The 11,865-nt window shown below is 39.9% G+C and overlaps 1 protein-coding gene and 1 pseudogene across 2 annotated transcripts in view; both read left to right on the top strand.

The window, feature by feature from the left end:
- LOC104995006 (chromosome unknown open reading frame, human C6orf106) overlaps nt 1-11,865 on the top strand; it is a 109,344-nt gene that overhangs the window by 39,929 nt on the left and 57,550 nt on the right. Inside the window, exons 3-4 of the mRNA XM_010848723.1 lie at nt 3,063-3,217; nt 8,783-8,980. Of these exons, the coding sequence (XP_010847025.1) occupies nt 3,063-3,217; nt 8,783-8,980 (353 nt within the window). The remainder of the gene's footprint in view (nt 1-3,062; nt 3,218-8,782; nt 8,981-11,865) is intronic.
- Nucleotides 11,279-11,865, top strand: part of LOC104994981 — a 2,566-nt pseudogene continuing 1,979 nt past the window's right edge. The window contains exon 1 of the transcript XR_826018.1: nt 11,279-11,861. The product of XR_826018.1 is annotated as a ribosome biogenesis protein NSA2 homolog pseudogene (transcript). The remainder of the gene's footprint in view (nt 11,862-11,865) is intronic.

The following is an 11,865-nucleotide window of genomic DNA, read 5'->3' as shown; positions in this document are numbered from 1 at the left end:
CATTTTAACCATTTTAAAGTGCATAGTTCTGTGGCATAAAGTATATTCACGATGTTATGTAATCATCACCATCACCCATCTTCTTCGCCTGTGCCTTTTTTCCGCTTGTTACACTGCTCCCCTTCGTTCTTTAGGCACCTTTAACTTTGAGATCAGAGTAAAAACTTTTCTTGAGCGAAGACACTGAAGGAGCCCGGAGGTTTAAACTTTCAGGCTGGGCTGAACACTGCATGGTGTCCGGGTTTCTTTCCCATGTCTTCAACCATCTGTGTTGCACGTGGAGTTTCTTGTTGCCTAATAGTAGTTGAGCATGTTGTTTTAAGCAGGAGTGCATGCTATCATGTTTGCTTATTCTCACACTGAATTGGAGCTGTTTAAGTCTGTTCCTCCTGTTCCTTGGCCCAGGGAGGCAGTGATCTAAATGGTCTAAGCGCTGATGGGGGCTGTGTACCTGCCCTGTGGGTTAGGGAACTGCCAGGCTAATGTCCTCTCTTTCTGCCTTGTACTTGGGAAATGATTATGCTTTGTCATCCTTCACTCTTTCCTGCCAGGAGACTAGTTCTCTACTTTCAGTTTCACTTTGGGGTTTAAAAATGTTTCTTAATCTTTCTCTGGCTGAGTTCTCTGGATAATATAGGTACAAGTAAGCAGTTTTGTTGGCTTGGCTATGGGTTAAGTAGGAATGTGTGAAAAAAGGTTTGAGGAGTGGGGTGGATCCGCCTAAGTAGAGTAACTGGACTTTTCCACTTGTTCGTGTTTCTGCTATGCTGGTCTCAAAGTCCTGTCTGATAGCAGGCACAGCCAAGTGGTGAAATATGACACAGGCTGAATATGAGAATTGGCAGTTGTCCTGAGTGCACAAATAGTTTCTTCGCTCCCAAGCATATTTTACAGTGAAGTGAACAGAAAACAATTCAGGCTGTCTGCCTGAGACCTTTGGCAAAAAAAAATTATCTTTATGAAAAGGTGGACAGTTAAAAAGTTTTCAGAAGAACAAAATACAAATTCGGCCTCTTTTTCTTTCCCTCATTTTATGTCTGATCTCTAAACGTAAGGCTGATTCCAGACATACTCCTGAGTCTGTTGGTGAGTGGTAGGATCTGGGACTCCCTAAGTTCGACCAGTCACATATTCTTCACTTTAGATAAGTACCAACTAGATAAGGAAGTTGCCGGAAAGACTGAAGCCCAAGCTTTCCTATTGAATGGTCAAATAAACAGGCACAGTTTGGACCCTCACCCAGCTCTGCTCCATGTAAATTTTATCTGGCACACACGTGACAGGCCAGCATTTGGTGGTAATGTAATTCCGGTCATTACTCACTAATACTGCAGGCCACCGTTGCATGGGGCTTGACCTGAGGTAGCTCCTCTAAATATAGCCCTCCTTTCTGGCAGCTGCAAACACCTGGAAGAGTAGGCAGGCCCTCAGCAGAAAGCATTTGCTGTTAACAGCATGTGTGTTGGGCAGTTGTGTACCGTCAGGCCTTACATCATGCTATGTTTATGCATAATTAAAAACAACCCACTGGGTCCGTTGGCTTATGCTCGGGTTATATTTGGAAAAATGCTCTTTGTGTTTTTCCTTGGGGACTGGGGATGATGTCACTAGTTTGAGGAGGACCATAAGAGAAGCAGTTAATGTAATTACCAACAATTTCTTTAATGAACACAGCTTACTTAACTTAGTGGCCTTTGGTTTCTGCCACTGATGAGCCAAGCTGTCAGCTGTATGATTCTGTTCAGTTAGGGACTGGTTTGTATGCTTGGTAGTTCCTTCTCATTAGGAAGTTTATAAGTAATTAAAAAAAACACCAACATTTACAAAATTGTGCTTCTAAAAAGAAGCTGCACATGGCTCGTGAAAGTGTAAAAGATACTTGTGTGCTCAGTTACTCAGTTGTGTCTGACTCTTTGCAACCCCATGGACTGTAGCCAGGCTTCTCTGTCCATGAAATTTTCCAGACAAGAATACTAGAGCGAGTTGCTGTTTCCTGCCCCAGGGGATCTTCCTGACCCAGGAATTGAACCTGCATCTCTTGCACATCACTGCGCCACCTGGAAAGCCCCAAAAGATATTTAACCTCTCATGAAAAGAGAAAACCATTTTCAGACCTCACCAAGATCTTGTTTTTCACCCATCAGATTGACAGAAATACAAAATGTTAGAGAAGTATTGTTAATGAATGAATGGGGAAATAGACATTCCATACGTTCATGGTGAGAGCATTCACTAAGTGTATAACTTTTTATTGAAGGAAGTTTAGATATATCTATTAAAGCCACAAATAATACCTGTGTGTGTGTGTGTATGGAAAAGAAGAGATGAGATAGGTATTTTTCATCGTATGAAGCTTTTTTAAAAGTTTGTTATTTTTGGTTGTGCCAGGTCTTTGTTGCTGTTCCAGCTTTTCTCCAGTTGCAGAGAATGGGGGCCACTCTTGAGCTGTGGTGTGTGGGCTTCTCATTTCAGTGGCCTATGTTGTTGCAGAGCACAGGCCCTAGAGTGTGGGATCAAAACTTGTGCAACACAGGCGCCCTGCGGCATGTGGGATCTTCCTGGATGTAACCCACGTCCCTTGCATTGACAGGCAGATTCTTAACCACTGGACCACCGTGGAAATCCCCATTGTATTAAACTTTGTGAACCAAGTATTGCCTTTTTAAAAAATGAGAATTTTCTTTAATGGAGCTTCCTTGAAGTTTAGTCACATCTATGGAGGACTCTCTTAATTGACTTTCTTAGCCATACTTGCTGTCCTTATGGGTAAAAGGGGAACTTCTCACATTGTTGCTGATGGTGCTAATAATGCTTACTTTCTATGTGGGTACCTTGTGAAGAAAGTATTGCACAAGTTTGTTGGTCCTTGTGTTTTTTCCTGTTGTTCCTAAGCCAGAATCAACGACTCTGAAGATTAACATACTAGGAGCCATCTGTATACCTTCTTTATACAGGTTCTATAACATGGCCTAAGAAAACAGGCCTAGTTTTCTTTTGTTTGACAATTAGATTATATGCTCTGGAGAGGACTGAAGTCGTTTGCCTTTTCTTTTTATTTGTAGGAACCTACAAGCAGCAATTGGCGCATATTATGACTTTGAGAGCCCAAACATCAGTGTACCCTCCATGTCCTTTGTTGAAGATGTCACCATAGGAGAAGGGGAGTCGATACCTCCTGATACTCAGTTTATAAAAACGTGGCGGATCCAAAATTCTGGTAAATGTATAAAGAGCAATCTTCCCTTGCCCAGTTTTCTTTTCTTAGCAGTTAAAAGAAACAAGGAAATGTTTTAGCTTAAATTACGTGATTGTGTAACTCTTTTTTTCCTTATACATGATGTAGCATTTTCTTGTACTGGTATGATGACCCAAACACCAATAAAATATTCCGTAGATTAGGAAGAATTTCGGTCTTGACATTTAAACACAATTCAATACTCTTTTGATACCAGGAGCTAGGCATGTGTTGGTTGTGGTATTGTCTCCACAAGTATAGCTCTACTCCATCGTTTTATTTCTGCTCTAATTAATCTTCCAGTTATTTCCAGCATGCTAGAGAAGGTACATCCTTGAAAAGAACAAGGTAGCTAGAGTTGTGAGCATCTGCTCTTTTGAAAGCTCATTTCTTTGCAACCACAAGGATTATTCTGTCTGAAATTTTCATCGAGCTATCTATCTGAGCTGTTATCATCACTTTGAAAAATAGGGTAAGAAGTGTACCAATTTGCTCAGAATAGAAAAGATGGAAAGATTGAGAAGTTGCTTTTTTAAAGAATTATTGATTGTTTTGACTTACTGCTGACTTAAGAAAAATTCAGCATAAATTAATTATGGTTCTTTGAAAATAATGTCTGATAACTTGTTACATTCTTTTCAAATGACTTTTAAAATTTGAGTGAGTTTATTAGCATGTCTTATTCCATCCAGTAACAATTTATGCTGACTAGGTGAGGATGCTTTAACTTCCTTATTATTGAGTGTTTACAAAAGAAATTCTGAGAGATGGAAAGTTTTCTAAAAGTACAAAAGGAGTATTTAGCTAAAATTTCTTGGTGTGGGGGATCCCTGTCTAGCATGGTAATAGTAATGGTAATCTGATGTGAAATCATAGAAAACTCTGAGGACTCAAACCTTTTGTTGGACGCTGTTTACTTCTCAGTTCTTTATACTTCAGTTTTTTATGATGGGGAGAGACTGGCTAAGCTAGCCTTTTATATCATAATTAGTATACCAAACTTATTATTAGTTTGTCTGGCTTATTTGGAAATAACTTTAGCTTGGATGAAGGTTTGGTGTGTGTTGGAGCAAAAACACATAATCTGGATTGACCCATTGTTACAGGTGACTGGACATCAGTGACTTTATAAAATTTTCATTAGCTTCTTTTCCCCTTTGGTTGTAACAGTGTGGTGCATTGTCAGTTTGAGAGGCACATGGTAATACAGGAAAATAGCCATGTTTTCTATTTTTATTGAAATTCTTGTTACAAGTTTGATTGTTTTATGTTCCTAATTTGTCTCACCTTCTTAATGTTGCCTGCTTTTAAAAACGTTAAAACAATTTCTTCACGTCAGCTTTTATTCATCGTTTCTTCTCTGACTCACTAAAATCTGTGTTGCTGATCAAAAATGCTTTTGAAACCTAGCCATGAATTTTTTAAATGAGTGATGTTTGTTTAGAAAGTATAACTTATTAAAAGTTTTGTTTATTTAAAATAATTAATCCAAGACCTTGTTTACTTAATAGTGAAAACACTGGAAATGGTCTGGCTTTCCATGGGTTCTTTATAGTGTTCTTCAATACTGAAAGTTGTCAGAGTACTGTTAAATGTTTTAAATACCGTTTTGTTGCAGAATACCATTTTATATTTCAGAAAGCCTCTTTGAAATATCTTCTCACTCACTAGACAGTTCCTTGGGTTAATGGGAGGTTGGAAGGGATTGATATAAAATGGCTAGAATGTCAAATCAGAACCCCAAAGAGACTTTCACCTTGACTTGAAGCAAAACTTGTTTTGGTGGAACTGGCTCTTTTTCCTCCTACTTTTTGCATAATAAGTGCAATTTAAAACAGTCTCTGGGTCTACAGCCTTTCTTCCTATAAAGGACATTTTTGTTCCTGTACACCTCTTGAAAAATTGGGCAACAGTTGCTAGAAAGGTACTTCGAACAAATAGGTTTTGTCTTCTTCTGGAAGTTGTTATACCAATTGTAAAATAGTTTTGTTTGTAGACTAAATGCTTTCCATTTGATTAAGAAGAAACTGGCCTGCCATAGTTACGTGACAGATATGTTATTAGAGATACAAGGAAGGCAGGCACGTGAGCTGGTTCTTCGGCGTCATCCTAATCTGGCTTGAGTTCTTTCTGCAGATGGAGTGGTAACACAGGAGTAGTGTGGACTGGAACTGCCCTGGTGGTCCAGCAGTTAAGACTCTGTGCAGGAGGCATGGGTTCAGTCCCTGGTCAGGAAACTAAGCTCTCATATCCTGCGTAGTGAGGCCAAAAAAAAAAAAGAGGAAGGAGTAGAGTAGGCCTGAGCTCTTTCTCCTCTGGCTCTCATTCATAACCTTCCTTAAGAGATAAGTTCCCCCTGAAAGAGTTTCATAAATAATTTTCATGGTGCCTCTCTGCTGTCATGTTTCAGGCATATTGGACATTCAAGTTTACAAAAGATGAGATTGATAGGAAGGAACTGCATATAGCTGTCCCAGCACCTTCCCCAAGGAAGATAAATGTCATGCATTGTTTAAAATTAAATGCCTGCTATGAAAGTCCTTAGATTCATATCACAGAAAAAGAGAAGTGAGACATATAATGACATAGATGCAGAATCCCAGGATCTACACTTTTGGTACTGTGTAAGTTTTAGAAGTTTGGGGAAACTTGCCAAGGATACTTTATAGTTTAAAATGAAAATTTGAAACTGTCCCTCTTAAGCCAAAAGTAGACCATTCTCTTTACCATTACTTAAAGCTTCTCAGTTATCATAGCCATGCTCTGCTATCCAGCTGTGATGAGTGTTTAACTAAGCATATTATGATAACTCTTACATTTATATGACTTTAATGAAGTAGTTGTGATTGTCATATGAGAGAGTGACCGCAAAGTCATCTATATTTTCTAAACTACGTAGAAATGAATATAGAACAAGAGTTGATGGGGGAGGAAGGGAAACTTGAGAAAGAACAACTATTCCCTCCATTTTTCTTCAGCTCCTTAATAGAGTTACATTTCTTATGTTCCAGTCACTTTATCAGGTACAGGAAAGAAAATGGTACCCAGATCAGTGAAGGTCTCTGTTTGCCTGTAGCTTAATTTGAAATGCATTCTCTAAACTACGAGGGGTTAAAAAACAGAAGGGGGTCTTCGTTGAAGTTTGTCTTTTGTCTTGCTCTTTGGCTGTTCCTTCTGTCCCCAAACTAAATCTCAGACTTTCTGAAACTGGTGGACTTTTGTTTTTGCCATACTCACTGTCATCTCAAAGTTGCCATATGATAGGGTTTTTTGTCTTGTTTTGACTTTTTATTTTTTAATAAAATTATATTCCATAATAACTGAAGAATCACAACCTTTGTGTGCTTGTGATACTTAACTTGAAAAGTTGTAAAACATAGACTAGTCTTTCTTTTCTTCTAGAAGCATGTATCTACCCCACAGTAAGCCAGTTTGTAAGAGACTTAATTTGAAGCCCTATTATGTTACACTTCTCAAATCCAGATTTTTCTGGTATGCTTAGCTTGGTAGGTCAAACAGCCATCAGTATTTCCCTTCCTTCTGTATCAGGAACCAGTATCAGTGACCTTTTCAGAGTTACCTGCCTTTACATTTGGGGTTGTAAGAACTATATGTCATTGTAAACTGTTGGCAGCTCTCAGAAGGCAGATGATTGGTTCTTCATTTTATAGCCAAGTAACACTTTAGAGCTGATGATGCATAACCCTTCCAGTTTTTTCTTCAAGAAGCTCTCCAAGTACCACATCAGTAGGGTCTGACATAGAAAAAGATAGGACCGTAGCCATCTAATTTTTAATAGTTTCACAGCTTACCAAGTCTCCTGGGAATAGAGCAGTACTCCCTCTTTTGCATAGATGAGAGATCCAACTGTCTCAGCTGCTTGTGCTTGTCTGATCAGGGCAGCCAAGTATTTCCCATACCCAGGCGGTCTTGGTTTTCATTTTCTTTAAAGTTCTAAAAACATTCTTGGGTTTTCATATAAACAGATGTTGTCTTGTTTGATATGTGTGTGCGTGCGTGTGCATGTGTGCATATGTGTCTTTTAAAGAATAATTATGGATTCACCCCTATAGTAGTAATTTAATTTTTCTTTTGGATATTTATCTTTAAAGAGACCAACATTTTCCAAGGTACTTCACGTCAACTGCTACTATTCTTGACCTAAGACAAATATACTTTTGCTAGGCCATAGGCCCCAGAAATGAAAAAAAGAATTTGCGTGTATTACCCGTGTATCATCCATAACCTTCTCAATAGCAGCAGTTGCCCTTTAAAGTGTTAATTTAAGAGGGCACTTTGCTGTTAGAATTAAAAAAAAAAAAAAAATAGCAACCCCTGCTCCATCTGCTACCCTAAATAGCATGAGCCACAGCAGGTACCATTCATGAGGCTGAGATCTCAGCAGTAGAGTGTTGGTTGCTTTTCCTGTCTGGTTCTCCCTTTTTTGAGTAGTAAGCCATCAAGTTTCTAAACTGGGCTGGCACTTCAAGAACAAGGGACTGAGGAATCCTAGAGTACTGTTAGATGAGTTTTCAACATGCTGAGAGTCTTGCCGTGCCCAGCTTTTCATAGTGATTTATGTTTATAATGAATGTAAAAAAGATACAGAGAGGTTTCTGTGTATAGTAAAAAGGAGTGTCAGAGAGACTTCACAGAAAGTATCACATCTAGTCACTGTATGTGGCTACCTGTGACCGGTCAGAAGTCAGTGTACTGATTTCTCATGTGAGTTAGTTACATGAGTATAGGTGCACAGGAGTGGGAACCAAATAGGACCTTTGCCACCTCCAAAGGCGGACAAGGCATTCTTGCCAAAGCTATTTCTCTGTCTTGCCGTTCCTGTTCTTTCTACAAGCGCCTCTGGCTGGTGTCACCACCCCTGAGACCATGGGTCACTGTACTGTTATCAGGGCCTGCTGTTCATACTTTCCCCACTACTGTTTGCCCCTGAAAATGAAGCTTTCACTTGACTCCTCTGTCTTTATTTGCAGTCTTTTGACCCTCAATCTTTTCATTGTTAGGGACTCCAGAAGAAAAAGCAGGGAAAAAGTAGTTTTAAAATGAAAGTAATGCAGAAATTACTCTTCATGAGTTTCATCCTCTTTCCTCAACGGAAAAACTGGGGACAGTCAAGCATATTTTTACTTTGAATGTCAGTTCAAAAGTTAAAGTGCAAATGGTCGTGTTTCTTAGTAGAGAAGAAAGCAGTCCTCCAGAGATGTGGGGCTGAGCTTCGTTTCCATGGCTCCTTTCAGACTTCATTCCTAGGTTCTACGGGTTAGTGTGATGCGTAGCCTTCCCTGGGCCCCCAAAACACTACTTCTTGAGAAACCGCCTTGCTTTTGCCATGTGTGCTTTCTCTTAGGGATAGACCATTGGTCAGAGGTTGTTGACTCTGATTCTCTCTAATCAGTGTATAGCTCAAGAGTATGGGTAGGTTTATGTATGTGTGAGAGACCAAGAGGCATCTTCTACAGTTTTGTAATAAACTGCACCCAGCATAGGACCACTGATTGCCTAACATTTTTTTCTTTTGCTTGAACTCAGGGGCAGAGGCCTGGCCTCCAGGGGTTTGTCTTAAATATGTCGGGGGAGACCAGTTTGGACATGTGAACATGGTGATGGTGAGATCGCTAGAGCCCCAAGAGATTGCAGATGTCAGCGTCCAGATGTGCAGCCCCAGCAGAGCAGGAATGTATCAGGGACAGTGGCGGATGTGCACTGCTACAGGACTCTACTATGGAGGTGAGTATGTCCCTGTGCAGCCCAGGGGCGAAGGGGTTAAGGTAACTTCTCAGCTTCCCCAGCACTGCTCACAGAGCTTGTCAAATTATGTAGCAGGGTGTGGTCTCTTTTCCAGCCCCATGCTGGTAAATGATTTGAATTTAATGACTAATTGATTCAGTCAAGTGTTCTCTTTACGCTGGAATTTAGTTAACATTTAGTGAAGTGTATGAGATATATCTTGCAGTCTAAACAATGACTTAGTAGCGCTGCTGTTTTTATAATATAATCTAGTAGGTGCTCTAAGAATACTGAAGGCAGTTTTGTTCTCACAGTCTCTAGAGACAAGTTGTATTAAAGAAAGATATAATGCACAAAATGTGCCTATGTCTCTGATGACCTGTCAAGATACTAAAACCTCTCACTTCTTCTCTTTATTGCCACACTTTGTGGACAGCGTGATTTCCATCCATTGTCTTTTATTTCCATATCCCTTATTCTTCAACCCGGTCAATCCTATACCCACTTCGATAATGTTGATTAACAACTACCGAGTTTCCAAATTCAGTAGCTCCTTTCCAGTCTTCACACTAACTGACCATTTGGCTCCAAACTCTGAATGGTTTCTGAAATGTCTACCTTCTTAGTCACACATGATCCCTTTCTAGTTTTTCCTCTGAATGTTCTTTCTCTGTCTAGCCTCATCTTTGCCCTGGGACTACAGGCATACCTTGATTTATTGCTGTTCACTTGATTGTGCTTTATAGATAATTCTGTTTTTTACAAATTGAAGATTTGTGACAGCCTTTTGTTGAGCATATCTGCTGCTGGCGCCATTTTTTCAACAGCATTTGTTCACTTTGCGTTTCTGTGTCACATTTTGGTAATTCTACCAATATTTCAGACTTTCTCATTTTTATTATATTTGTTATGGTGATCTGTAATGAGCAATCTATGTTGTTTCTATTATAACTTTTGGGGTGACATGAGCTGTACCCACATAAGACTGTGAACTTAATTGGTAAATGCATGTGTTTTGACCACCAACCAGCCATTCCCCCATCTCTCTCCCTTCTCCTTGGGCCTCCGTATTCCCTGAGATAAAACAATGTTGAAATTAAATTGGGTGATAACCCTTCAATGGCCTCTAAGTGTTTTAAGTGAAAGGAAGAGTCACGTATTTCCCACTTTAAATCAAAAGCTAGAAATTATTAAGCTTAGTGAGGAAGGCATATCAAAAGATGAGACCAAATAAAAGCTAGGTCGCTTTCACCAAACAGCTAAGTTTTGAAAGCAAAGAAAAAGTCCTTCAAGGAAAGGAAAAGTGCTACTCCAGTGAAAGGAACATAGCCTTCTTGCTGACGTGGAGAACGTTTGAGTGGTCTGGATAGAAGATGAAATCAGCCACAACATTCCCTTAAGCTAAAACCTAATCCAGAGCAAGGCCCTAACTCTTTTCAACTCTGTAAAGACTGAGAGGTGAGAGAGTTGCAGAAGAAAAGGCTAAATCTAGCAGAGGTTAGTTCTTGAAGTTTAAGGAAGGAAGTGATCTCCATAACATAAAAATGCAAGGTGAGGGAACGAGAGCTGATGTAGAAGTTGCAGGAAGTTTTCCAGAAGATCTAGCTAAGGTTATTCACCAAGGTGGCTGCCCTAAACAGCAGTGTAGACAAAATACTAATATTGTTAGAAGATACCATCTCAGACTTTCACAGCTAAGGAGGAAACAGCAGTGCCTGGCTTCAAAGGACAGGCTTTCTTGCTAGAGGCTAAGGCATCTGGGGGCTTTATGTTGAAGCCAGTGTTCACTTACCATTCTGAAACCCTAAGATCCTTAAAAATTATGCTAAATCTATCCTGCTTCTGCTCTGTAAATGAGACAGCAAAGCCTGGATGATAGTACATCTGTTTACAACATGGTTCACTGAATATTTCAAGCCTACTCTTAAGACTTTTACTGCTCAGAGAAAAGGATTCCTTTCAAAATATTACTGCTGATTGACAGTGATCCTGGTCACCCAAGAGCTCCAAGGGAAATGTAGGAGATTTTCGTGTCTACTAACACACTATCCATTGTGTAGTCATAGATCAAGGAATCATTTCTACTTTCAAGTTTTATCCTTTAATAAATACATTTTGTGAGTCTGTAGTTGCCGTAGATAGTGAATCCTCTGATGCACCTGGGTAAAGTAAATCCTTCTGGAAAAGATTAAGAATATTTGTGATTCATGGGAGGTCAAAGTATCAACGTGATCAAGATTTTGGAAGAAGTCGATTCATCGATGACTTTGGAGGGGTTTAAGAATTCACTGGAGGGCCTTTCCTGTCGCGGGTGGTGCGGAGTTGGCTCGTTGGTCTCTGAGAGCCGAAAATTGAGAGCTTCTTCGCGCCGCGGAGACTGCACCCGGCGGCTCGGCAGCCGTCACCATGCCACAAAATGAATATATTGAGTTACACCGTAAGCGCTATGGATATCGTTTGGATTACCATGAGAAAAAGAGAAAGAAGGAAGGTCGAGAGGCTCATGAACGTTCAAAGAAGGCAAAAAAGATGATTGGTCTGAAAGCTAAGCTCTACCATAAACAGCGCCATGCTGAGAAAATACAAATGAAAAAGACTATTAAGATGCATGAAAAGAGAAACACCAAACAGAAGAATGATGAAAAGACTCCACAAGGAGCAGTACCTGCATATCTACTGGACCGAGAGGGACAGTCTCGAGCTAAAGTACTTTCCAATATGATTAAACAGAAACGAAAAGAGAAAGCGGGAAAATGGGAGGTCCCTCTGCCTAAAGTTCGTGCCCAGGGAGAAACAGAAGTATTAAAAGTTATTCGAACAGGAAAGAGAAAGAAGAAAGCCTGGAAGAGGATGGTTACTAAAGTCTGTTTTGTTGGAGATGGCTT

The sequence above is a fragment of the Bison bison genome, unplaced genomic scaffold, assembly GCF_000754665.1.
Source record: "Bison bison bison isolate TAMUID 2011002044 unplaced genomic scaffold, Bison_UMD1.0 scf7180017864270, whole genome shotgun sequence".
Taxonomy (NCBI): domain Eukaryota; kingdom Metazoa; phylum Chordata; class Mammalia; order Artiodactyla; family Bovidae; genus Bison; species Bison bison.
The sequence above is the reverse complement of the archived record's forward strand: the minus strand, read 5'-3'. Positions and strand labels throughout refer to the sequence as shown.